This window comes from Phaseolus vulgaris, chromosome 11, assembly GCF_000499845.2.
Source record: "Phaseolus vulgaris cultivar G19833 chromosome 11, P. vulgaris v2.0, whole genome shotgun sequence".
Taxonomy (NCBI): domain Eukaryota; kingdom Viridiplantae; phylum Streptophyta; class Magnoliopsida; order Fabales; family Fabaceae; genus Phaseolus; species Phaseolus vulgaris.
The window spans coordinates 49716274-49741941 of NC_023749.2; the positions used below are offsets into that span (position 1 = coordinate 49716274).

The 25668-nt window shown below is 31.4% G+C and overlaps 4 protein-coding genes across 4 annotated transcripts; all 4 read left to right on the forward strand.

Moving 5' to 3' along the window:
* Nucleotides 1-2676: 2676 nt before the first annotated feature.
* LOC137819591 (uncharacterized) lies at nt 2677-6135 on the forward strand. Its single transcript, XM_068623492.1, has 6 exons — nt 2677-2899; nt 4625-4751; nt 4838-5116; nt 5197-5298; nt 5375-5806; nt 5895-6135. Exons 2-5 carry the CDS (start codon nt 4710-4712, stop codon nt 5789-5791), a joined length of 840 nt encoding a protein of 279 aa, XP_068479593.1. The 5' UTR covers nt 2677-2899; nt 4625-4709; the 3' UTR covers nt 5792-5806; nt 5895-6135.
* Nucleotides 6136-12537: 6402 nt separating this feature from the next.
* Nucleotides 12538-13459, forward strand: LOC137819600 (MLP-like protein 43). Its single transcript, XM_068623497.1, has 2 exons — nt 12538-12855; nt 13001-13459. The coding sequence occupies exons 1-2, from the start codon at nt 12669-12671 to the stop codon at nt 13294-13296; spliced, it is 483 nt and encodes a 160-aa protein (XP_068479598.1). The 5' UTR covers nt 12538-12668; the 3' UTR covers nt 13297-13459.
* A 5465-nt stretch (nt 13460-18924) lies between these two features.
* Nucleotides 18925-19857, forward strand: LOC137831391 (MLP-like protein 43). The gene is made up of 2 exons (XM_068639059.1): nt 18925-19168; nt 19302-19857. Exons 1-2 carry the CDS (start codon nt 18982-18984, stop codon nt 19595-19597), a joined length of 483 nt encoding a protein of 160 aa, XP_068495160.1. The 5' UTR covers nt 18925-18981; the 3' UTR covers nt 19598-19857.
* Nucleotides 19858-21043: 1186 nt separating this feature from the next.
* LOC137809416 (uncharacterized) lies at nt 21044-23232 on the forward strand. The gene is made up of 4 exons (XM_068610531.1): nt 21044-21661; nt 21748-21809; nt 22126-22337; nt 23021-23232. The coding sequence occupies exons 1-4, from the start codon at nt 21044-21046 to the stop codon at nt 23230-23232; spliced, it is 1104 nt and encodes a 367-aa protein (XP_068466632.1).
* Nucleotides 23233-25668: the final 2436 nt, after the last annotated feature.

Genomic DNA, 25668 nt, shown 5'->3' on the forward strand with positions numbered 1-25668 from the left:
TCATCCTCCTCCCCTGCCTCAGAAACCAAAGCAGAACTGACAAGTAAGATAAGTCAAGAATTAATAGAGGAGATGAGAAAGGAGACTGAATGAGTGTGGCTAGAGTTGCGACAGGAGTTTCTATCGCAACAAGTTTATGTTGAGCTGCCTGAGGCGAGGGTTAGTCCCACTTCCAAGAGCCCAAAGGGGAGTTGTGCGGCTCCTACAACATCAAGGGAGGATATCATTGACCAGATGAGTCAATGTGAGCTACTAGTCACTACAAGAAAAACAAGAAATAGCTTCCAAAATCTTGCGTGGGCCAGTAGCGGACTCTACTTTCGTCGGCCAAAATGGGTAAAAGCCCACGCAAAAATCACATTGGACGCAAAATGGGAAATTAGCTTCCAAATTTTTGCGTGGGCCACTTGCAGACGCTAGTATCGTCGGCCAAAATGGGTAAAACCCACGCAAAAATCACATTGGACGCAAAATGGAAAATTAGCTTCCAAATTTTTGCGTGGGCCACTTCCAGACGCTAGTATCGTCGGCCAAAATGGCTAAAAGCCGACGCAAGAATCGACGCATATGCGTCGACCACGAAGCCCACGCATATGCGTCCGCAATGGCCCACGCATATGCGTCCGCAATGGCCCACGTATTTTTAGGATTTTAAATTTAAATTTATTTAATTTATAAAAAATATTTTAATATTTAATTCTTTATTATATTTATTTTAAAATTATTTCTTTAATATTATAATAAATTATTTAATTTATCATTTTTTTATATAATTAGTTAAATTAAATTTATTAAATTAATTGAGTAAAAGAAAATATATATTTAAATTATTTAAATGTTATATAAAATATTTTATTATTTCAAAAATTATTTATTTTAAATTATTTTATTTATATATTGTTATAACTATTTTATTTTTGAAATTATGATATAAATTAGTTAAATTACATTTATTAAATTGATGAAGTGTTTAATTTTAAAATTATTTAAAAGAAGTTATCTTAAAAAGTTTATAAAGATTTGAAAACATATAGAAAAATAATAATTAATTAAAAAATAGTAAAAAAATAAAAATAAAATGCGTATTTAAATTTTGTAAATATTATATAAAATATACATAAATTCAAGATGAAGTAATTAATTAATGCAAATGGTAATGGATGTATTTAAAAATAGAGAATAAATTTGATCTAAAAATGTTTCTCATAAATGAATGATAAGATCATCTTAATGAATTAGCGAAAATGTATATGATACAAACATATTAAGATTAAGTGCGTGAGTAAGTAACTTATTCTTAATTGTTAGATTGATACAATATTCAAAGTGTTCCAAAGTTGACTACATGCTCTATAAATGTCATTGTTATTGTTACTTAGTATGATTTCGAAAAGAAATTAATGTTTTCCAACTGAAGCACATAATAATGTAGTAAGTAACGAGATGATACATATGCAATATTCCTTATAAGTGTTTTAATATAGTTTCCCAATATACTAAATAATAGGTCTTTGACATAGTAAATTTAGTAGACTTAGTTTTTAATAAACGTAACATAAATAAGTAAGTTTCGACTGGGTGTGATATAGAATGAACTTAAAATCATGCAATAGAGTTCATGATTACATTTTGGATTATAAGTTATGTGCCATGGAAGGTTGGCCGAGACGAGTGGAATCATCACGGTCGGCCGACCCATACTACTGTTAACGCTGAAACTAAGGTCAGTGAAGTTAATCTGTCATTAAGGATAAGGTAATACAACCCTAAGCGAGATCCACTCCACTAATCATACCCAATAAGGTCAGCCCATTAAAATAATATACACAGCACACATTCGAAGAAGAAAGGTACGTCATTTATTACTGTTCACCTACCAGAATAATGATCACCCACTTCACTGACTTAGCGTTAGAGTGCCTTCGCAAGTACCCCCCATCGGTGTTCGCCATAGACCGAGAGCCGAGGAAAGAAGCACGAAGATGAGAAAGACCCTAGTCAAGCACCCAACAATCTACCCGACCGAGGGAAGAAGACGAAGACTTCAATAGTTGTCTAGGTCTCATCTCCCTAGCAGGAAGAAGTTAATAACCGTAGTCCATTGTCAAGGTAAGAGTTGAACTAAGAAGTGCATTGTAAAGGCTAAAAGAGAGTATCATAAGCAATTTGAGAAATATGAGTCATTTCGTGATAGTTATAGAAGTAACTTAAAATCATGGAATATAGTTGATTATTAGATTTTGGATTATAAGTTAGAAGGGATGATGAGGGTCTCAAGAGCAATTGCAATAATAGGATTCATTGATATTTGTGGTAGTAGATGTTAAAGTCATTTTTTATTGTATAAATTAAATTAAATATTTTTTATTGTACAAATTAAATTAAATATTTTTTATAAATTAAATAATATTTTTTTACAATTTAAATTAATTTTATGTTGTAGAAATGAAATGAAATTATTTTATATAAATTAAAGTAAATATTTATTGTATAAATTAAAATTAATTAATTTTTGTATTGTATTGTATAAATTAAATTAATTTGTTTTTTATAAATTAATAAAATTTTTTGTTATATAATGAAATTAATTTTTTTATTAAATTTAAAATTTTTTATATAAAAAATGTTTTAATTTATTTGGGGGTATATAGAATTTTTTTGGGGTTCCCGGTTTTTCAAAACCCCCAAATCTCGAAAACCTAATTTCCCATTCCGCGCGCGAGCTTCATCTTCGTCTTCAAGCTTCTCCTCCGCATCCAGCTTCCTCCGCACAAGCTTCCACCGTGACGAGCTTCCCCTCCGCGCGAGCTTCCCTTCCGCGCGAGCTGCCCTTCCGCGCGAGCTGCCTTTCCGCGCGAGCTTCCCCTCCGCGCGAGCTTCCCCTCTGCCTCCTCCTCAGGTTAACATTTTAATAATTTTTTATTTGGATATTGAGTTGTGGTTGCTGGTTTGGATTATTGTTGGTTTCTGGTGTGATTATTGGTGGTTTGGATTATTGCTGGTTTGGATTATTGTGATGTCGCGCGTTTATAAGAGCCTCGTGGGTCACAGATTATTGTGATGTCGTGCGTTTATAAGAGCCTTCGCAGACAAATACCATCTCGTTTTTGTCTTCACAAATGGATATTTGTGTACAGATACATCATTGCTTGTTTAGGGTCTTTTATTTTGTGTTTCTTTACAACAAAACTTCATCATTCATACACTTTTGCATACGCCTATTTGAAATCATTTCTTATCAAAATTAGTGAATGTTTCATCTAAGTTGAGAACTTTATTTATAATTTTAATCAAACTGTTTTGTAAAATTGAGTTTCGAAAACTATTTTTCTTCAATAGTTGTTAACCAAAATCATTTTACTTATACAATGAATTATTAGAATAGTAGAAATTTGATTTTCAGCCATGTGATTGGGTCCTTCTCAATATTAAATTGGTCTTCCGGTAGATAAAACTATAGTAAGGCTAAGTTCCAGTAGAATTCTTAATAATTATGAAGTTTTTAATTTTTGTAGTGTTAAAAAAAAAATATTGATGATTGAAACAATAAAGTTCATTTAGTGACATGGGTTTAAAATGAAATAGGGCTGCAGAGAGTAAAAAAATTGGGACCAGAAAATTAGAAAGTGATGTAGGGTGTTTAAATTAAATAAGGGCTGCAGAGAGTAAAAACTTTGGGCAGCATATTGGGCCAGAAAATTAGAAAAAAGTGATATGGGTTGTGTAAATTGAATAAGGGCTGCAGAGAGTAAAAACTTTGGAAAGCTTATTGGGCCATAAAATTAGAAAAGTTATGTGGGGTGTCTAAATTAAATAAAGGCTGCAGAGAGTAAAAACTTTGGGCAGCTTATTGGGCCATAAAATTAAAAAAAGTGATGTGGGGTGTCTAAATTAAATAAAGGCTGCAGAGAGTAAAAACTTTGGGCAGCTTATTGGGCCATAAAATTAGAAAAAGTGATGTTGGGGTGTCTAAATTAAATAAAGGCTGCAGTGAGTGAAAACTTTGGGCAGCATATTGGGCCAGAAAATTAGAAAAAAGTGATGTGGGGTGTGTAAATTAAATAAAGGCTGCAGAGAGTAAAAACTTTGGGAAGCATATTGGGCCAGAAAAATAGAAAAAAGTGATGTGGGGTGTGTAAATTAAATAAGGGCTGCAGAGAGTAAAAACTTTGGGCAGCTTATTGGGCCATAAAATTAGAAAAAGTGATGTGGGGTGTCTAAATTAAATAAAGGCTGCAGAGAGTAAAAACTTTGGGCAGCATATTGGGCCAGAAAATTAGAAAAAAGTGATGTGGGGTGTGTAAATTAAATAAAGGCTGCAGAGAGTAAAAACTTTGGGAAGCATATTGGGCCAGAAAATTAGAAAAAAGTGATGTGGGGTGTGTAAATTAAATAAAGGCTGCAGAGAGTAAAAACTTTGGACAGCATATTGGGCCAGAAAATTAGAAAAAAGTGATGTGGGGTGTGTAAATTAAATAAAGGCTGCAGAGAGTAAAGCGTCAAGCGTAACCCTAATGGTAGGGTCATCATCCGACTTCTTGGAAGAGGGTAAGTCATCCTAAATGTACATTTAATTTTATCTTTATATTACTATGCTTGTAATTTTATTTGTTTGTATTTGTAGTTGGACACCAAATCATTTTGCTAGTGAGGCCATTGGACATTGCATTCGATCTCAATTTAGAGGTCCATATCATCATTATGATGTCATGCCTGAGGAGGACAAACTAAAATGGTGGACTGACTTTCAGGTAATTTTAATTTTTGACAAACTACAGTCACTTGTTTTCTTGTTTTTCTTGTGGACTCAAAGTAACTATTTTCTTCTTTTTAACAGACTAGAGTCACTTGGGCACCCCATGATGAATGCCAAATTAAAAAGGTCTACGAGTCTAAAATCAAAAAAAGACTTTGTGATATGTTGACTAAGGCTAGGAGAAAGGCTGTCCGCCCTATTTGGATAGGTCAGCAAGCATGGGTTGAACTTCTAAACTATTGGGATTCACAAAAATTCAAAGATAAATCAACTCAAAATAAAGCCAATAGGAGTTCAGCTCGTGGTGGAGCACTGCACTCCACAGGTAGAAAATCACATTCAGATATTGCAGTTACCTTGGTAAGTACTTGTCAATGCCTTACATGAAAATCATTTTACATTTGCAACCTATAATGCTTTTAATTGTACAACATTATTAGGAACGTCAATATGGCCGTCCTCCAGAACCTGATGAACTATTTATGGCCACCCACACAAATAAGAAGGGTGAATGGGTTGATTCTCGTGCTCGAGAAACTTATGTAAGTTATTCTTTTAAATTGTTTTATATTTATATTTTAATTTTCTAACATTTTCATTTTGTAATGATCTGTGTAGGAAAAGTATCATGAGCGCTTGAAGGTCCTTCAAGCAAATAGTTCTCAGGACTCTAACACTGATGTCCACCAACTTGATCCTGCAACTAAGCTTCAAACATGGAAGGAAGCTGCCGGAGGAAAGAGTAGAGGTCGGGTATATGGTACGGCAGACTTGGCTGCTAACATCCGCCAAGGAGTCTCTTCTCTCACCCAAGCCTCTGCGTCCGACACTTCACAATCTGGACAAGTGACTGAAAATCAAATGCTTCGTGCTGAACTTAGTATGTGTAGTCAGAAGTATGCACACCTGGAGGATGAGCTGAAGGTTATAAAAGATAAACTTATCTCTATGGAACAAGAAAAAACTACTTCCAATAGCACAACACAATTCCATCATGAGTATGATCCAGAACAGGATGATCAACCTATTTCTTAAAGTACATCCTATAATGTAAGTTTAACTATTTGATATTTTTATTATATACTAAATATTTTAATTATTTGATTTATTTATTTATATTGTTTATATTTTTTTACAGGTTTATCACATCACTATGAGATTCATTTTGCTACTTCTAGTTAAATTTGTAATGTACAATTTTAGTTGTAATATTTTTTCAAGTATTCATATCTTTTGTTTAACTATTTCTATTGCTTTTCTACTTTGGATGTGTTTCTGGATTTTGATTTCATACTTTGGATGTGTTTGTGGATTTGGGTGTTTATAGATGTATTGTGAATGATAGTAATTTGTTTCAATGTGATTTGGTTTGGTTGGTATTTAATTTTTACAGGTAATCTGGTTAGAAAGCAAAATAAAATGTTTTTTTTTCTTCATCACATGCGTCGGCCATAGGCCCACGCAAGTTTTTTTTAAACATGCGTCCGCTTTTGCGTGGGCCAAGCCCACGCAAGTTTTTTTAAACATGCGTCCGCTTTTGCGTGGGCCAAGCCCACGCAAATTCTGATATTTTTTAAATATATATTTTTATCATTTTCGTCGGCTAGACCGACGCACAAGCGAAATAAAAATTCTGCGTCGGATCGCCCACGCAAAAGCCGCCGCATATGCGTCCATTTTGTGTCTACCTATCTTCTGCATGTTGCGTCCGTTTTGCGTGGGCTTGGCCCACGCAAGATGCGTCCAACTTTCTGACCCACGCTAATTTTCATTTGCTTCCAGGCTTTTTTCGTGGGATGTGTAACGGACGCGAATCGGACGCATAAGCGTCCGTTTTCTAGCTTTTGTGTCCGTTTTTGGCCCACGCAAAATGGTTTTTTTCTTGTAGTGAGTAGAGGGCAGCATGCTTCCTCAGGTGGTGGCCATTGGAAAATTCTATCAAGCGGCCACCACCTTACATAACGTTCCTCTTTCTCCTGATGTGGGGAAGGTAACGGTGAAAAGAGTACGAGTAGCTAATGTTCGTGTTCCACTACCTTCAGATAAGGTAGAAACTTTTAAAAGGTCAATTCACCCCCCTCTTGAACTTTGACACTATTAAACCCAACAGTAACTATTGTGGCTAATGCATTTAAGACATTCGTACCTAGACAACTCATTCGAATTATACCAGAACCTCCGATAATAATTTCATTTCATTATATTATTTTGTATTTATATATTAAATCTAATTTAATGCAAATGTTATTTATTTTGTAGAAACTTTGTCGGAAACCAAGTCCAAAAAAGAAGCATGAGGTTCCGATTGACGATCATATAACTTCCTTAGCTGCAACTGCTAGAGAGATTGGTCATAACCCTATGGACATTCCATTGGATAATACATTTTTTGAAATAAACACTAGCATTCCATTGTACATATACATGTCACATTTGTTAGAATTTGCAGCCGGGGATGAGAAGCTCAATATAAATATACTTCAATTTTTTATGATGTAAGTATCTTTACTTATATTTCAATTTACCTTATGTTAAATTATTATTAATTATTCTTTAACTAATAACTTGTAGGCATTTGCATGGAGTTTCTATCAATGATGGGAATGAAGATGTCTACAGATTCTTAGATCCCTCATATACTAATCTCACTAGAACAAAGAAATGTGAAAACCAATCATACATCACTAACACCTTGGAAAAAGAAGGAAAACAAATTTATTTATGCCCTTATATTAATGAGTAAGTTTAATTATAAGTCGTCAATTATTACTATTTTATGTTTTAAATATTTACAACTCTTTTCATGAATGATATATGGGTCATTGGATGTTACTTGTCTTATCCACGGTTGATAAAAGTGTTGTGTGATTTTGTTCCTTGCACAAGAAGTCACCCACACATATGAAGATTATGATTGATAAGTAGGTACATTATAAACTTAACTCCGTATGTTACTAATTATGCATCTACTAGCGCAGTTTTTTGTTTTAACAAATCATGACGTTTATATAACATCATAAAATGTCGATCCAATTCAAATTATCAAAATCTGAAGTGGATGACACTAAAGGTTTGTAATTTTTATCTTTCTCTTTTCATTTTTTATCAATATTAACTTTTACTTTCTATTGAATTATAGTGTAAAAGGCAATCAGGAAGCTATGAGTGTGGCTATTACGTTATGCAATGGATGGTTATCATTGTAAGACTAGGCCTTAAAAGTGATTGGAAGCAGGTAAATTATTTTTATAATTGTTTAACATATATGTATCTTAACACTAATTTATGTGAACCTTATTTTGTAATGCAGGTCTTTATAGATGAGAAAGCAATGCCTTCATCCGTTATTGAATATGTGAGACATGCTTGGGCCACATATTTCCTAAATTTTTATAACTCTAGGATAATTAATCAATAGTGCAGGAATTAGATAGATAGATAGGAATATAGGTAAAGATATATGTTATAAGTGTTTGTAATACATTTTTATCAATATATATAATTTGATTATCTGGATTTATGTATTTTTCTGGTTGGGTTATAATTGAACAAGTCAATTTAGATGGAAATTAGCATTAAACAGAATGTACTAAAAAAAATTACCATCTACAAGGGCGACTATTTACTATAGTCGCCATCTTAGATGTTGCACAAAGATTTATAAGGAACGTTATGGTAAATAGGTGCCTTCTTATATGCTTTATAATGGTTTATAAGGACGGCTAGAAAGTTATTGTTTTACAATCAAAATAGTCGTTGTTTTAAAACTTTTTTGCATCAGTGGTTACTGCACTTTATGTAGGAAAAGTTGGGTGTTGTAGAGCAAACAAAGGGTTGTGCAGATTTCTACCTTGTTGCTTTTAGTCATTCAGTTGGAACTCAGGACAATCTTTAATTACTACATGTGTTGTCTGCAAAGCAACCTATTGTGAGGTTATGCAGGGAAAGAAAAGTTACATTATAACTATGGTGCATAGGTCCTGTAAATGTGATGCAAGGAATTAAATCAATGAAAAGATTGTCTTATTAGAGTCTTACTGTTGTTTCTTTGAGGAATGGAACTCTTGCACCTTCAACTTGTTGGAATTTGCTCTATAACCCTATCTCTGGCCATGTGTAGGCAGAAGTCAATTGTTTAGGTTTCTTAGAATTCAGGTTCATATAGGCTTATAAAGGTGTTAGGGTTTTTGATGGTTGAAAACCTAATTTTTGAGCTCTTCTAGCAAATTTTGAATGATGTATAAAATTATTTCTTATAATAGGATTGGAGTGTCCTATATGCTTCTATTTATTATTTTTTCTTTTTTGATAAAAAAAAAGATCTTTAACCTAATATTTCAAGGCATTGAGAAGGATGGTTGCAAGCAATTAAATGGAGTATTGAATATGAGGTAAAGGATGGTTGCAAGCAATTAAATGGAGCATTAAATATGAGGTAAAGGATGGTTTGAAAGCAATTGAATGGAGTAACTTGAATGCTTCCACCATAGCATTGAAGATAGTGATGGTGTTCCTTATCTTGTGAAGGATGAAGAAACTACTACAATAATTGTGAAGTTTGATGTACAATAACCATTTTTATTTTTAGGTTGAGTATTGATTTAAAGTTTTAAAATTGTTAATTTAATTGATAATTAAAATTAATTATAAAGTTATATTTTTTTCCAAATCACGTTGTTGGCCTTTATTCTAGTTTTTTCTTAATTTTTGTTAATACCACTTTTTTAAATTAATGCTATTTTGTAAAAAAAATTATTATAGATTGAATTTTATAGATAAACACATAAAATGTATTATATCTACACTAAAATGTAAACAAAAATACTAAATTCCACTTTGATTAAAAATATTACTTCTAGTTCTTAATTTATGATAAAAGTGTATGAATGCCAACGTTTAAGACAAATACATTTTAGTTACCATATAATAAAAGTGTATGACAACTTAAAAAATTCATATTAATTGCTTAAAATTTCTATATGATATTCATAAGAATTTAATGAATATGACTCTTTTTTTGGGAACAACCATCATAAATATCAGCATACCGAAAATAGAAAACTTTACACAAGTTTTAATAAGATGCAGTGTGACTTAAATGTTCTTTAGTACCATTTTATCTGACTATTCACCACCAATTAATATATATCTATATTTATAAATTTATTATGAACTTCTATACAGTATAATATACATTTAGATGTGAAAAACATTTATATTTCTGTGCGACTCCACTACATATATATCAAGAGAATTATCTTATAGCATATATCAGTTGAACCAAGTTACAATGGAAAAGAATTTAATTTTTAGTTGGACAAAATAAAAATTGTTGCATGATGCATTAATTGTTATTTGGTCAATACCTTTTGAACGGTTACTTTTACAAATAAAAATAATTAATTGTGTTAAGGAATCATCCATATGATAAATCATAAACAATTAGCCATGTTGCCATGTCAGACATTATAACATATTAAAAAAGATAAACAATCAACTATATTAAACACCACCCTATAATAAAAATCATCAACAATTAATTATGTTATACATCACATCTTGTTAAAAGGCATAATTAAAGAACATGTCATACTAGACATTACACCATATAAAAAGTATTGCAATGAGCTATTGGAACTCGCCATATTAAAACTATAAGAAACAGTTATGCTAGGATCACTTCATATTAAAAGGATAAGAGTGAAAAAGTAGTGTTTGTAGTATGTGTGGAAAGGATGAAGAAACCACGTCTCATCTTTTTTATACGTGCAGAGTTGTCTGGCTCGTCTGGTTTAAGTGTTATGAGTGGGTGGAACTGATACCGTTAGTGCATTAGGAATCGATAATGCATTTATCACAATTTAAGCTGATTGAGGAAAGTGAAGCCATTAATCGGATTTGGTTGTGTGTGTGGATCGCAGTTATAGGAGAACCGTGGAAGCATAGAAATAAAAAGATGTTTAAGAATGGGCACATAGACCACTTAGAGATTTTTTCGATGACGCAGTTGAAGTTTGGTCTTGGGTGACATCAAAGGTACACTTAACATGTTTCTTTTACTCTAATTGGTATCTTGAACATTTGATTTGTATGAGGTCCATAAAAAAAATATAAAGAAAAAATATAAAGGTTAGGAGTGAGGTAGGAATAGCAGTTTTGTTTATAGCTAAAGGATGTTATCGGTTTGCTTTGTATACACCTCTTCTATAAATCCCTGAAAACCTCTATTATTTTTTATTTTTTTTTATAAAAAAAACCTCATATTGAAACACAATTAATAATTTATGTTAAGCATAAGATACTATAAAAAAATGTAGAAACAACCACTTAGCTTAAGCATATTTCCACATTAAAAAAGAAAAAAATCAATTATGTTATCATACGATATTAAAGAAACATAAGCATTGGTGCATAGACCCAAAAACATGTTTATTATCTATTAGAAAGAAAGGATGATTTTGGGTAGTTTTTTAGGAGGAAGGATATGATCTTTTATGCTTTTATCTAGTACTAGTACCTTTCTGTTGAATGAGCATGAGACGGGGATTATTAACAATGGCCTTAGGGCACCAAGGAGATTGGATGCAATTTTTGTTATTTGCTCATGTTATGAAGTTTGACAATGTGTGTACATGTTAGACACACGTATCAAACACCGACACTCGTAGGATACGTATTGGTAAAGTTTTCAATTCAAAAAATATTTGTTGAATTTTTGACAATTCTAGCATGGGTCTAACTCAATTTTAAAAATGATAAATACATTAATTTTTTAAAAACTCAAACTTATTGTATAAATTTATATTATAATTATAAAACCAAGGAACAAATCATTTTGAACCATCAATGAAAAACATCTTTCTACTAAAAAAACTGAAACATATTTAATGTCCGTGTCCGTGTGATATCAGTGTCAGTGTCGTATCAGTGTTTGTGCCAGTGTTTGTGCTACATAGTGCTTATGGCATATATAAGTAAAATAATAAAATATGACCTAGAACATATTATATAAGGGGCGTTCTCCATAGGTCAACATGATCGCCGATCGAAGAAGCGACGTTCTCCATATGTGTGTAGTCGGTGGTCGTCGAAGTTATGCAAGGTCAACATGATCGCCAGTCAATGAAACGACGATCTCCATGTGTGCGTAGTCGGTGGTCGTTGAAGTTATGCAAAGGTCAACATGATCGCCGGTCGATGAAACGACGATCGTGCGTAGTCAGTGGTCGTTGAAGTTATGCAAAGGTCAACATGATCGTCGGTCGAGGAAGCGGTGTCCTCCATATGTGTGTAATCGGTGGTCGCCGAAGTTATGCAACGTGCATGGGTAACTCGTCGTATGGCGAGGTGAATGTAGGTGGTCTCGGTTCTGGGTGTTTCGGTAAAGTTGAATGTTGCTTTAAGGTAACCTGTTGGTTATATTTTTGGGTTTGGCTTTCCCACTTTAAGGTTGTTCTGCTCCAACCATAAAGGAGAGTTTCTTTTGTGGATGATATAGGAGGTCCACTTCAGGTTACTGTATATGGGTTGGGATACCCCTGAAGTATCCCTTTAATTTTATTTATTCATTGCTGATAAAAAAAAATATTATATAAAGGTTAGAACACTATTGAAATGTTTCAAATTTATTTTATTTATTTATTAAAAATAATAAAAAAATAAGCAACATGATAGGATAGATATCACCTTTTACAAGATTAAGCGGTGTTATAAAAAAAATATAAGAAATCGATTATATATTTTACCCATTCAATTAATTTTTTGCTTTTATTTCATGAAAACACTAAATGCTCACAATTAATTCGATTAGTTGGCAGCTAGAAATATTGGTATTTTTTTTTTCTATTTAAGAGGCATTTCTCATCCCTCTCTGCATTCTTTCCTCTGTTATGTGTTTCTTGAATTCTTGAAAATGTCACTTTCTGGAAAAATTAGCACTGAACTTCCAGTGCATGCAACTGCAGAGAAATGGTTCCACATCATGACAAATAAACTCCACCATATCCAACACGTTGCTGATAAAGTTCATGGAGCCAAACTCCATGAAGGTGATGATTGGCATGTCAATGATTCAGTCAAACATTGGACTTATACCTTAGGTAAGTACGTTTATAGTTTATTCCTATTTAAATATTTCACAAAAATCAAAATCAGAGAAATTCAATGACTTTATTCATATTCACTCGTTAATTGAATTTGAAGTATCCATATACTTGTTTTCTTCTTATTTTTGTGAAACAACAGATGGTAAGACAGTAACATGTCTTGAAACTATTGAATCCGTTGATGAAGAGAAAAAAAAAATTGCATTCAAGCTCTTTGGTGAAGCAATCGATGATAAATATAAGGTGTTTAACATAACCTTTGAAGCCATTGAGAAGGATGGTGACAGTGCTGCAATTAAATGGAGTATTGAATATGAGAAGGTGAGTGAGGATGTTGGTCCCCCATATGGCTACTTGGAGTTATATGATCATGTCACTAGAGATGTTGATGCTCATCTTCTCGAGGCTGAAAAAGTGCCTGCAAATAAGAACTGAAACATGAGTGAGGCCTAAGATAATGCTCATCTATGTACTGCAATAACTCTGCATTTGATGTGGAGAATAATATCTTTACTTTGTATAATAATTTAAGATGCATGTGAGGGTGATACTTTAATGGTGTGTTGAATAAAAGGATATGTTTGATCTCTTTCTGTCATTCAATTTTGTTCTGTATATAATTAAGCATAGTAAGACGACTAGTTAGCACAGAATTTTCTTTGGCAGATCATCTGTCAAAACTTTTTGTGAACTAAGTTTATGAAATTTATCCTTTTTTTAGTTACCACAAATTTAATAACATTCAATATGGATGAGATTAGGGAACAGAAGCTTAATATTTTTATATTGATTTATTTGTAAAATCAGTCTCTATGTCCAATTCTTGAACATTTTGATTAAGTTTTACTAAACATACTCATGTTTTGGAAGATACAATGATTATTTTTTTACCTCAACCAATCTTGACTAAAATAACTCGAGTATTATTTAAACACGTAGTCACTCCTGACTTCGAAGTATTGTTTAGATTGCAGTTGATCTTGGCTTAACTGGAGTATTGTTTTAATAACAACCAGCCCTTACTTGAATTGTTTCTATTATGAAGTGGATTTAATCTTGTGTGTTATGATTCTAGTATTTAATTATTGATTCTTTTCCTCTTTAGTTAAATCTAAAACGAGTGTTTGTGTTGGGCCTATCGTGCCACCCGCTATCTGGCTGTTATCGGACCACCCATAATATGTTATCCCACGCACGAGTTGGCAGTCTCGGCGTGAGGGGGTGTGTTGGAGATCTCACATCGACTAGAGATTAGAGCCTTTCATAGTATATAAGTGGGTGCAAACCTCAACCCTATGAGCCGGTTTTATGGGGGTTGAGTTAGGCTTAAAGTCCACTTCGTAACAGTTTCGAACAAAGTCACTCATCTTTGAAACATGACTATTATTTCAATAACAACGACTTCTGGGTAAAACACTTTTCATTACAAACACTACAAGAAAATCATGGAATAGAAACCAATTTTAGAAACAAAAAATAATTAGTTGCTATAGTGACTAAATTAGAAATCATTTTAGAAAGTAAAAAAAAATTGGTTTCTAAATTAGTTTCTATTATTGGTAAATAGTTTCTAAATTGGTATCTAATTAGCTATCAAGGTTTTAACTACCAATTATTTAGATTCTAAATTTAGTAGCAAAAACCTTGGTTGTTAATTAGATATCAATCTAGAAACTATTTAACAATAATAGAAACTAATTTAGAAACAAAAAAATTATTTTAGTCTCTGATTTAGTCACTATAGCAACTAATTATTTTTTGTTTCTAAATTTGGTTTCTATTTTATTATTTTCTCGTAGTGAAAAGAGTGATATCAAAAAATTATTGTTAGGCTAACTAAAAGAGGTGTTATATCTTAATATAAGATAAGGTTCACTATTTTAGATTGTAGATAAACAAAAACAATATTCTATACAAGCTTCAGGGCACATAGAGAAATGGATTTTGAAGACAACAAATATCACTTAGTCATCATTGTCGCAGATAACCTTTCTTCATCTTGAAATTTAAAGGCTTTAAGAAAGTAGATGTTGCAAATCCTTTTTACCGTTGAGAAGCTTCAAAGAAGGTCTCCTTCTTCAACTTGTGTTTGTCCATGTGTAAAAGTAAAGATGTATTAAATGTTTTTAATGCAACATTAAATATTTATCTCATTTACAAGAAACATCTTGATAGCTCTTATGAAACTTAGATGAGAAAACTTTTATACAGATTGGAGTAAAGCATAAGACCGTACGAGACAAATAACATTAGAGTTGACATAGAGACGTGTTGTTGTTGGTGTGAAGCAATTTTAACGTGTCTTTCAAGTAATCATTGGTGTAGACATGTGTTTTATGGGATCTTCTTAATAGATGTGAGATGATTTTTTTTTTAACACAATAAAATAAGAAAAAAAATTCAAATTGTACAACGTTATCATATAACAACTATAAGCATTTAATATGTTGTTGCATCGTACAAAACATTTGTATCTTATGATATCTATTGTTTAAAAAAACTTACATCTATCAAACCAAACAATTTCATATATCATAATTTGTTGTAAAAAGATTTAATCAAAATTAACAAGGGTATATTTGGACTTTACTTTACCACACATCATTCCTTAAAATTTTAAAAATTATTAGTTCGATTGATGATTAACTAATTATAAATTTGTAGTTTTTTATTAATCTTATAATTGTCATTTATATATTAATAAAAAAAACTAATATAAAACATTCATATTATTTGTATAAAAAAATATATTCTACAAGAAGACATTAATTCAACAAAAATAATATTTACATAATAATATGTAAATAAATATGTTAGTTGATAGTCCTCTTGTTTTTTTTTTATCAATTGTAGCCCTATTGTTACCACTTCTAACTTCATTTTTTTCTCATACAATCATAATAGTAAACCATAATTCATATGTAAGTGTGAGCTAATTTAGTTTTATATATTTCATATATAACATATAATCGCATACAAATTTATTTTTTTTATCAGCAACAAATAATTAAATTAAATTGACCCATACAACCTTCATACAAATAATAATAATAATAATAATAATAATAATAATAATAATAATAATAATAATAACTACTGCATATAATATATAATATACAAGCAGATACGTATATATGATTATACATCCTATTCTTTACAAAATTTGTCAAGGTAGCCCTCAACAACACCACCAGTGAACTATCTTAACTAAAATATTATCAATAAGGTGTCATAATACTTAGTCACATCCAAAGTATAATGAAATTATTGTAAGTTGCCTTTCAAAAGTCACATTAGAATTAAGTATTTCCCAAGAAAGACAAACATTTTCCTTAGGTCAAGATGTTCATATACCTAATAAACTTAATTACATTATTAAATTTAAAAATATATTTAATTTTAAAATTTCGATTGAGTGAACTAACACTAAAGAAAAATATAGTTTATTAATATATATATATATATATATATATATAATATAATATAATATAATAAAATAGTGTAATTTTATCACACTTATTATCTTGTGAAAAACTTGTATGGAACTTTTGCCAACAAATATTAATATTTAACTCATTTGATAAATACAAACATTAATTTCTTATCTTAAAATCGGTTTTTTCCACACGTTACAGATAGTCTTGATAAAAAAATATTATTTGTTTAAAGTGATATCAATTATCTTATAGCATATATCAGTTGAACAAAGTTAGAATGGAAAAGAATTTAATTTTTAGTTGGACAGAAGAAAAATTGTTGCATGATGCATTAATTGTTATTTGGTCAATACCTTTTGAACGGTTACTTTTACAAATAAAAATAATTAATTGTGTTAAGGAATCATCCATATGATAAATCATAAATAATTATCCATGTTACCATGTTAGACATTATAACATATTAAAAAAGATAAACAACCAATTATATAAACACCACACTAATAAAAATCATCCACAATTAATTATGTTATACATCACATCTTCTTAAAAGGCATAATTAAAGAACATGTCATACTAGACATTACACCATATTAAAAAGTATTGCCAATGAGCTATTGGAACTCTCCATATTAAAAGCTGTAAGAAACAATTATGCTAGGAATCACTTCATATTAGAAGGGAATAAGAGTGGAAAGTAGTGTTTGTAGCATGTGTGGGAAGAGTGAGGAAACCACTTTTCTTATCTTTTGTCTGTGCAGAGTCGTTTGTCTCGTGCTAACTTGTCTGGTTTAAGTGTTATGAGTGGGTGGAACTGACATTGTTAGTGCATTAGGAGTCGAGAATTTATTTATCACAATTTAGACTGATTGAGGAAAGTGGAGCCGTTAATTGGATTTGGTTGTGTGTGGAATCGCAGCTATAGGAGAACCGTGGAAGCATAGAAATAAAAAGATCTTTAAGAACGGACACATAAACCACTCAGAGATTTTCTCGATGGCACAGTTGAAGGTTTGATCTTGGGTGGCATCGAAAATACGCTTAGCATGTTTCTCTTACTCTGATTGGTGTCTTGAACCTTTGGCTTGTATGAGGTCCATCAAAAAATGTAAAGGTTAGTGGTGAGGTAGGAATAGCAGTTTTGTTTATGGGTAGAGGACGTTACCGGTTTGTTTTGTATACACCTCTTGTATAAATCCCTGAAAACCTCTATTATTTTTTTATTTTTATTTTTTGATAAAAGAAACTTCATATGGAAACACAATTAATAATTTATATTAAGCATAAGATACTAAATAAAATGTAGAAACAACCACTTAGGTTAAGCATATTTCCACATTAAAAAACGCAAAAAAATCAATTATGTTATCATACGATATTAAAGAAACATAAGCATTAGTGCATAGACCCAAAAACATGTTTATTATCTATTAGAAAGAAAGGATGATGATGGATAGTTTTTTTTGGAGGAAGGATATGATCTTTTATGCTTTTATGTAGTATTAGTACCTTTCTGTTGAATGAGCATGAGACGGGTATTATTAACAATGGCCTTAGGAGATTTTGCAGGGTTCGTGATGGATTATGGACTAGTGCAAGAAAGAGTCACCTCTAGGCCTTATGCTTATATCATTCTTGGAAATATATGGATTGGTGAAGAGGTGCACCCAAGGATATTGCTATATCCATAGTTTAACAATGGGTGTTAAAGAACTTTTTTTAAGGCAACATAAGGAGAGGGGGTGTGGCATATTAAGTGATGTATGAATATGATTTTTATGGCACTTTATTTTTGGAATATTTGTTGTAGTTAGGTTTTGGTGTTGGAAAGTTGCTACTTTGATGCAATTTTTGTTATCTGCTCATGTTATGAAGTTCGAACACTCCTCTTAAATAGTGTGTTCGTGTCAGATGCATGTATCGGAAACCACTCGTAGGACACTCGTAAGACAAATATCGGTGAAGTCGTCCAATTCAAAATATTTTTTATTTTATTTTTGACAATTGTAGCACGAGTCTAACACACTTTTAAAAATGAGAAATACATTAATTTTTTAAAAAGTCAAACTTATTATATACATTTTTATTATAATTATAAAACTAAAGAACAAATCCTTTTGAACTAGCAACGAAAAACATTTTTCTGCTCCAAAAAAAATTGAAACATACTTAGTGCATATAAATTTTTACTGTCAATTTATATAATATATAGATTCGTGTCCCCGTGTCTTACATTTTAGAGATTATATGTATTTTTGTATTCATGTCATATCAATATCGGTGTCAGTGTCCGTGTCGTATCAATGTCTGTGCTACATAGTGCTCAAGACATAAATAAGTAAAAAAAATGAAATATGACCTAAAACATAGTGTATGAGGGTTGGAGCACTCTTGAAATGTTTCAAATTTATTTTTTTTATTTATTAAAAAAAATAAAATAAGCATCATGATAGGATAGATATCACCTTATAAAAGATCAAGCGGTGCTATAAAAAAAAAGTATAAAAAATCATATATTTATCCATTCAATTAAATTTTTGCTTTTGTTTCATGAAAACACTAAATGCTCACAATTAATTCAATTAGTTGGGAGCTGGATATTTTTCTATTTAAGAGGCATTTCTGATCCTCTCCACATTATCCCATTTCTTTCCTCTGTTATTTGTTTCTTGAATTCTTGAAAATGTCACTTTCTGGAAAAATTAGCACTGAACTTCCAGTTCATGCAACTGCAGAGAAATGGTTCCACATCATGACAAAGAAACTCCACCATATCCAACACGTTGCTGGTAAAATTCATGGAGCCAAACTCCATCAAGGTGACGATTGGCATGTCAATGATTCAGTCAAACATTGGACTTATACCTTAGGTAAGTATATGTTTATAGTTTATTCCTGTTTATATATTTCACAAAAATCAAAATCAGAGATGATATGCTTAATATAACAGAGCTGACATTGCACAATATTTTTGTTAATGATTGGTTATTTTTGAAACAACAGATGGTAAGACAGTAACATGTCTTGAAACTATTGAATCCGTTGATGAAGAGAAAAAAACAATTGCATTCAAGCTCTTTGGTGAAGCTATAGATGATAAATATAAGGTGTTTAACATAATCTTTGAAGCCATTGAGAAGGATGGTGGCAGTGCTGCAATTAAATGGAGTATTGAATATGAGAAGGTGAGTGAGGATGTTCATGCTCCATATGGCTACTTGGAGTTATATGATCATGTCACTAGAGATGTTGATGCTCATCTTCTCGAGGGTGAAAAAGTGTCTGCAAATAAGAACTGAAACATGAGTGAGGCCTAAGATAATGCTCATCTATGTACTGCACTAACTCTGCATTTGATGTGGAGAATAATATCTTTACTTTGTATAATAATTTAAGATGCATGTACTTTAATGGTGTGCTGAATAAAAGGATATGTTTGATCTCTTTCTGTCATTCAATTTTGTCTGTATATATATAATTAAGCATAGTAAGACCACTACTTAGCACAGACTTTGCTTAACTTGAGTATTATGTTAATAACAACCACCCTTTACTTGAATTGTTTGGAACAAAGTCTCTCATGCTTGAAACATGACTATCGACTTCTGGGTAAAACACTTGTCATTACCAACACTACAAGAAAATCATGGAATAGAAACCAATTTTAGAAACAAAAAATAATTAGTTGCTATAATGATTAAATTATAAATCATTTTAGAAACTAAAAGAAAATTGGTTTCTAAATTAGTTTCTATTATTGTTAAATAGTTTCTAAATTGATATCTAATTAGCTACCAAGGTTTTAACTACCAATTATTTAGATTCTAAATTTAGTAGCAAAAACCCTGGTTGTTAATTAGATATCAATTTAGAAACTATTTAACAATAATAGAAAATAATTTAAAAACAAAAAATTATTTTAGTCTCTGATTTAGTCACTATATAGCAACTAATTATTTTTTGTTTCTAAAATTGGTTTATATTTCATGATTTTCTCATAGAGTGATATCAAAAAATTATTGTTAGGCTAACTAAAAGGGGTGTTATATCTTAATATAAGATAAGGCTCACTGTTTTAGGTTGTAGATAAACTAAAACAATATTCTTTACAAGCTTCAGGGCACATTGAGAAATAGATTTTGAAGACAACAAATATCACTTAGTCATCATTATCGTAGATAACCTTTCTTCATCTTGAAATTTAAAGGCTTTAAGAAAGTAGATGTTGCAAATCCTTTTTCCCGTTGAGAAGCTTCAGAGAAGGTCTCCTTCTTCAATTTGTGTTTGTCCATGTGTAAAAGTAAAGATGTATTAAATGTTTTTAATGCAACATTAAATATTTATTTCATTTTCAAGAAACATCTGGATAGCTCTTATGAAGCTTAGGTGAGAAAACTTTTATACAAATTGGAGTAAAGCATAAGACCGTACGAGACAAATAACATTAGAGTTGACATAGAGGTGTGTTGTTGTTGGTGTGAAGCAATTTTAACGTGTCTTTCGAGTGATCGTTGGTGTAGACATGTGTTTTATGGGATCTTTTTAATAGATGTGAGATGATTTTTTTTTGCAGCACAAAAAAATAAGAAACAAAAATATTTCAAATTGTACAACGTTATCATATAACAACTATAAGCATTTAATATGTTGTTTCATCTGAAAGAGCATTTGTATCTTATAAAGGTGATGACAAGATCAAAAGGGTGCGTCTTCAAACCCTAAGACGCCAATATGATCTGCTGCAGATGGGAACCACAGAGACTGTTGATGTCTATATAAATAAAGTTCTTGCCTTGACAAATCAGATGAAGACCAATGGTGAAACATATTCAGAGCAAACAAAGGTGGAGAAAATTTTGAGATCTTTAACTCCTAGATTTGAACATTTTGTTGTCGCAATTGAAGAGGCCAATGAAATTTCAAAAATGATAGTAAGGTTATTGTTTAATTCCCTACGAGCGCATGAGCAGCGGATGAATGACAATAATATTGAAAAACCAATTGAACAGGTTTTACAAGCACAAACCTCAATTGGTAGCTCCTATCATAAACACGGTAGTTCACGAGGCAGAGGACGGGGACATGGTGGTAGTTATTCTAGCAAAGGTCGTGGTGGTCAGAATCATGGAGGCGCTGAGCAAAACAACACTGGTTCCAATCACATTCCAAATTCAAATAACTTTTGGCATGGAGAATGTGGTCGTGGAGGACGAGGAGGCATTTATAATAAATCAATTGTGGAGTCTTATAACTGCCATAAACACGACCATTATGCAAATGAGTGTAGATCAAAAGGTAAATATCATGCTGCCAATTGTGCTCAAGAAGACAGTAATCACGTACAAGATGAAGAAGATCATGCAGTACTAATGACAACCATATCAAATGAAACCCCAAACAATCATACTTGGTATTTGGATACAAGTTGCACAAATCATATGTTTGTCAGAAGGAGTTGTTTGCAGATTTGGATGACTCATTTCGCACAAAAGTGAAATTCGATGATGGCAGGTTCGTTCCGGTGACTGGAAAGGGGCGAATTCTTATCACATTGAAGAATGGTGATCACATGTACATCTATGATGTTTTCTATGTACCTGATATGAAAAGTAATCTGTTGAGTATGGGACAGCTGGCCGAAAAGGGTTACGTGATGCACATAGTTGAAAATAAATTCTCAATTTTTGATAAAAAAAAAAGGTAATTTGATTCTTAAAACCTTTTTATTAAAAAACCGCATGTTTCCAGTAGATATTCATATGGGTGATTTCAAGTGCTTGAATGCAATAGTGAATAATGAATCATGGTTATGGCATTTACGCTTTAGGCACTTAAATTTTCAGAGTTTGAAAAATCTCACCAAACGAAATTTAGTGAATGGTTTACCCCATATTCATCACCCTAATCAATTGTGTGAGACTTGCATTTTTGGAAAGAATTACAGGATACCATTTGTTAAGGATCCTTGGCGTGCAAAATTTCCTTTGGAGCTTGTTCATACAAATGTTTGTGGCCCGGCAAACAAATCATCAGTTGGAGGTAATAAGTATTTTTTAACCTTTATTGATGATTTTTCAAGGAAAACCTGGATTTATCTATTGAAAAGCAAAGACGAGGTATTCCACTGCTTTAAAATATTTAAAGCATTTGTGGAAAGAGAGAGTGGCAGACAAATTAAGATGGTGCGTAGTATGGAGGAGGTGAGTACAAGTCTAATGAGTTCAAGAGGCATTGTGAAGAACTTGGGTTGCAACATAGCATAACATGTCCCTACACACCTCAACACAATGGAGTTGTCGAGAGAAAGAATAGAACAATCATGGACATGATGACGAGCATGCTTAAAGCGAAAGGTATGCCAAATTATTTTTGGGCTGAGGCCGTAACATGTGCAGTATATTTGATAAACAAATCACCCACTCGAAGTTTTCCTAACACAACTCCGATTGAGGCACCCAATGTACAACACTTGAAGGTATTTGGGTCCATTACTTATGCTCATGTCCCTAAGGCAACAAGATCGAAGTTGGATGATAAGGCAGAGAAGACCATTTTCATTGGATATAAGCATAGGGGATACAAATTGTACAATCCAATGACAAAAAATGTTATTATTAGTCGTGATGTTACATTTGCCGAAGATGAGGAATGGCAATGGAATGTAGCAGCTGAAATGGATTCGAAAAAATGATATATTTACGTTTTTAACGATGACGTGGAAGATGGAGTTACTCTTGAAGCACCTACAGTTCAACCTGAAGCTGTAATTCAACCTGAAGTTGCAACTCCAATTGCAACTATGATGGAGCGACCAAGAAGGCTACAACGACAACATGTACACCTTCAAGATTGCAAAGTAAATCTTGATGATGAAGTTGATGACAATGGAGATTCAGTTCACTTTGCTTTTCTTGCAGATTCAGAGAACCCGTGAGACTTGCAGACTTGCAGATGTCATTCAACACCCCAAATGGCAAAAGACTATGAATGAAGAATTGATGGCGATTGAGAAAAACAATATCATGACTCAAATTGGTTTTAATCTAGATATTCCAATTAAGATTAATTGCATATGCTTTCATCAAGTTAAGAGATTTGTTGGGCATGAAGGTTGTTCCATAACAGAATCAAGGGAGAATGTTGGTTATTAATTCATATTTTATTACCCATAAACTATTTTATTTTACTGTTATTATTGCATTAATGGTCAGTTTACCGGCCTGTTAGTATTCCTATTTTATAGCTTCCATTAATTGTAATTTTATTATATATATTATTGAAGTAAATATCAAAATGTATAAGACGAGTATAACAGTTTTGCAATATTGTGCAATTACCTTCAATAAGTTTCTATAACCTTTTGTCTTCTCTTATTTCCTTCCATTAGTTTCTACAACTAAAATATTATCAATAAGGTGTCATAATACTTAGTCACATCCGAAGTATGATGAAATTGTTGTAAGTTGCCTTTCAAAACACACATTAGTATTAAATATGTTCAAAAAAACAAACATTTTCTTTAGGTCAAGATAGTTCATATACCTAATAAACTTAATTACATTATTAATTTTAAAAATATATTTAATTTTAAAATTTCGATTGAGTGAACTAACACTAAAGAAAAATATAGTTTATTAATAAATATATATCAAAAAAAATAATTAAATAAAAAATAATTTTTGAAATAATAATTAATTACTATATTTATTATTAACTTCTATACATTATAATATACATTTAGATGTGAATACTTCTTAAAACTTTAAATATATATATATATATATATATATATATATATTAATAACCTTATCACAGTATTATTATAATATAATAAAATAGTGTAATTTTATCACACTTATTAACTTGTGAAAAACTTGTATACATTTTCCAACAAATATTAATATTTAACTCATTTGATAAATACAAACATTAATTTCTTATCTTAAAATCGGTTTTTTCCACACGTTATAGATAGTTTTGATAAAAAAATATTTTTTTTTTTAAAGTGATATCAATTATCTTATAGCATATATCAAAGTTAGAATGGAAAATAATTTAATTTTTAGTTGGACAGAAGAAAAATTGTTGCATGATGCATTAATTGTTATTTGGTCAATACCTTTTGAACGGTTACTTTTACAAATAAAAATAATTAATTGTTTTAAGGAATCATCCATACGATAAATCATAAACAATTAGCCATGTTGCCATGTTATACATTATAACATATTAAAAAAGATAAAAAAACCAATTATATTAAAACCACACTATAATAAAAATCATCAACAATTAATTATGTTATAGATCATAAAAGGCATAATTAAAGAACATGTCATTGGAACTCTCCATATTAAAAGCTATAAGAAACAATTATGCTAGGAATCACTTCATATTAGAAGGGAATAAGAGTGGAAAGTAGTGTTTGTAGTATTAGTGGGAAGAGTTAGTAAACCACTTTTCTTATCTTTTGTACGTGGACGTCCTGGCTTGTCTGGTTTAAGTGTTATGAGTGGATGAAATTGACATCATTAGTACATTACGAGTCGAGAATTTATTTATCACAATTTAGACTGATTGAGGAAAGTGAAGTCGTTAATCGGATTTGGTTGTGTGTGAAATCACAGTTATAGGAGAACCGTGGAAGCATAGAAATAAAAAGATCTTCAAGAACGGACACATAGACCACTCAGAGATTTTCTCGATGGCACAGTTGAAGGTTTGATCTTGGGTGACATCGAAAGTACGCTTAGCATGTTTCTCTTACTCTGATTAGTTTCTTGAACCTTTGGCTTGTATAAGGTCCATCAAAAAATGTAAAGGTTAGTGGTGAGGTTGGAATAGCAGTTTTGTTTATGGATAGAGGGCGTTACCAGTTTGTTTTGTATACACCTCTTGTATAAATCCTTGAAATACCTCTATTATTTATATATATATTTTTTTTGATAAAAAATACTTCGTATTGAAACATAATTAATAATTTATATTAAGCATAAGATACTAAAAAAAATGTAGAAACAACCACTTAGGTTAAGCATATTTCCACATTAAAAAGGCAAAAAAATCAACTATGTTGGATTTCAGATTTGTGATTATGCTTATATCATTCTTGGATATATATGGATTGGTAAGAGATGCACTCAAGGATATTGCTATATCCATAGTTTAACAATGGGTGTTAAGACCTTTTTTTAAGGCAACATAAGGAGAGGGTGTGGCATATTAATTGATGTATGAATATGATTTTTATGGTACTTTATTTTTGGAATATTTGGTTGTAGTTAGGTTTTGGTGTTGGAAAGATGCTGCTTTGATGCAATTTTTGTTATTTGCTCATGTTATGAAGTTCGGACACTCCTCTTAAATAGCGTGT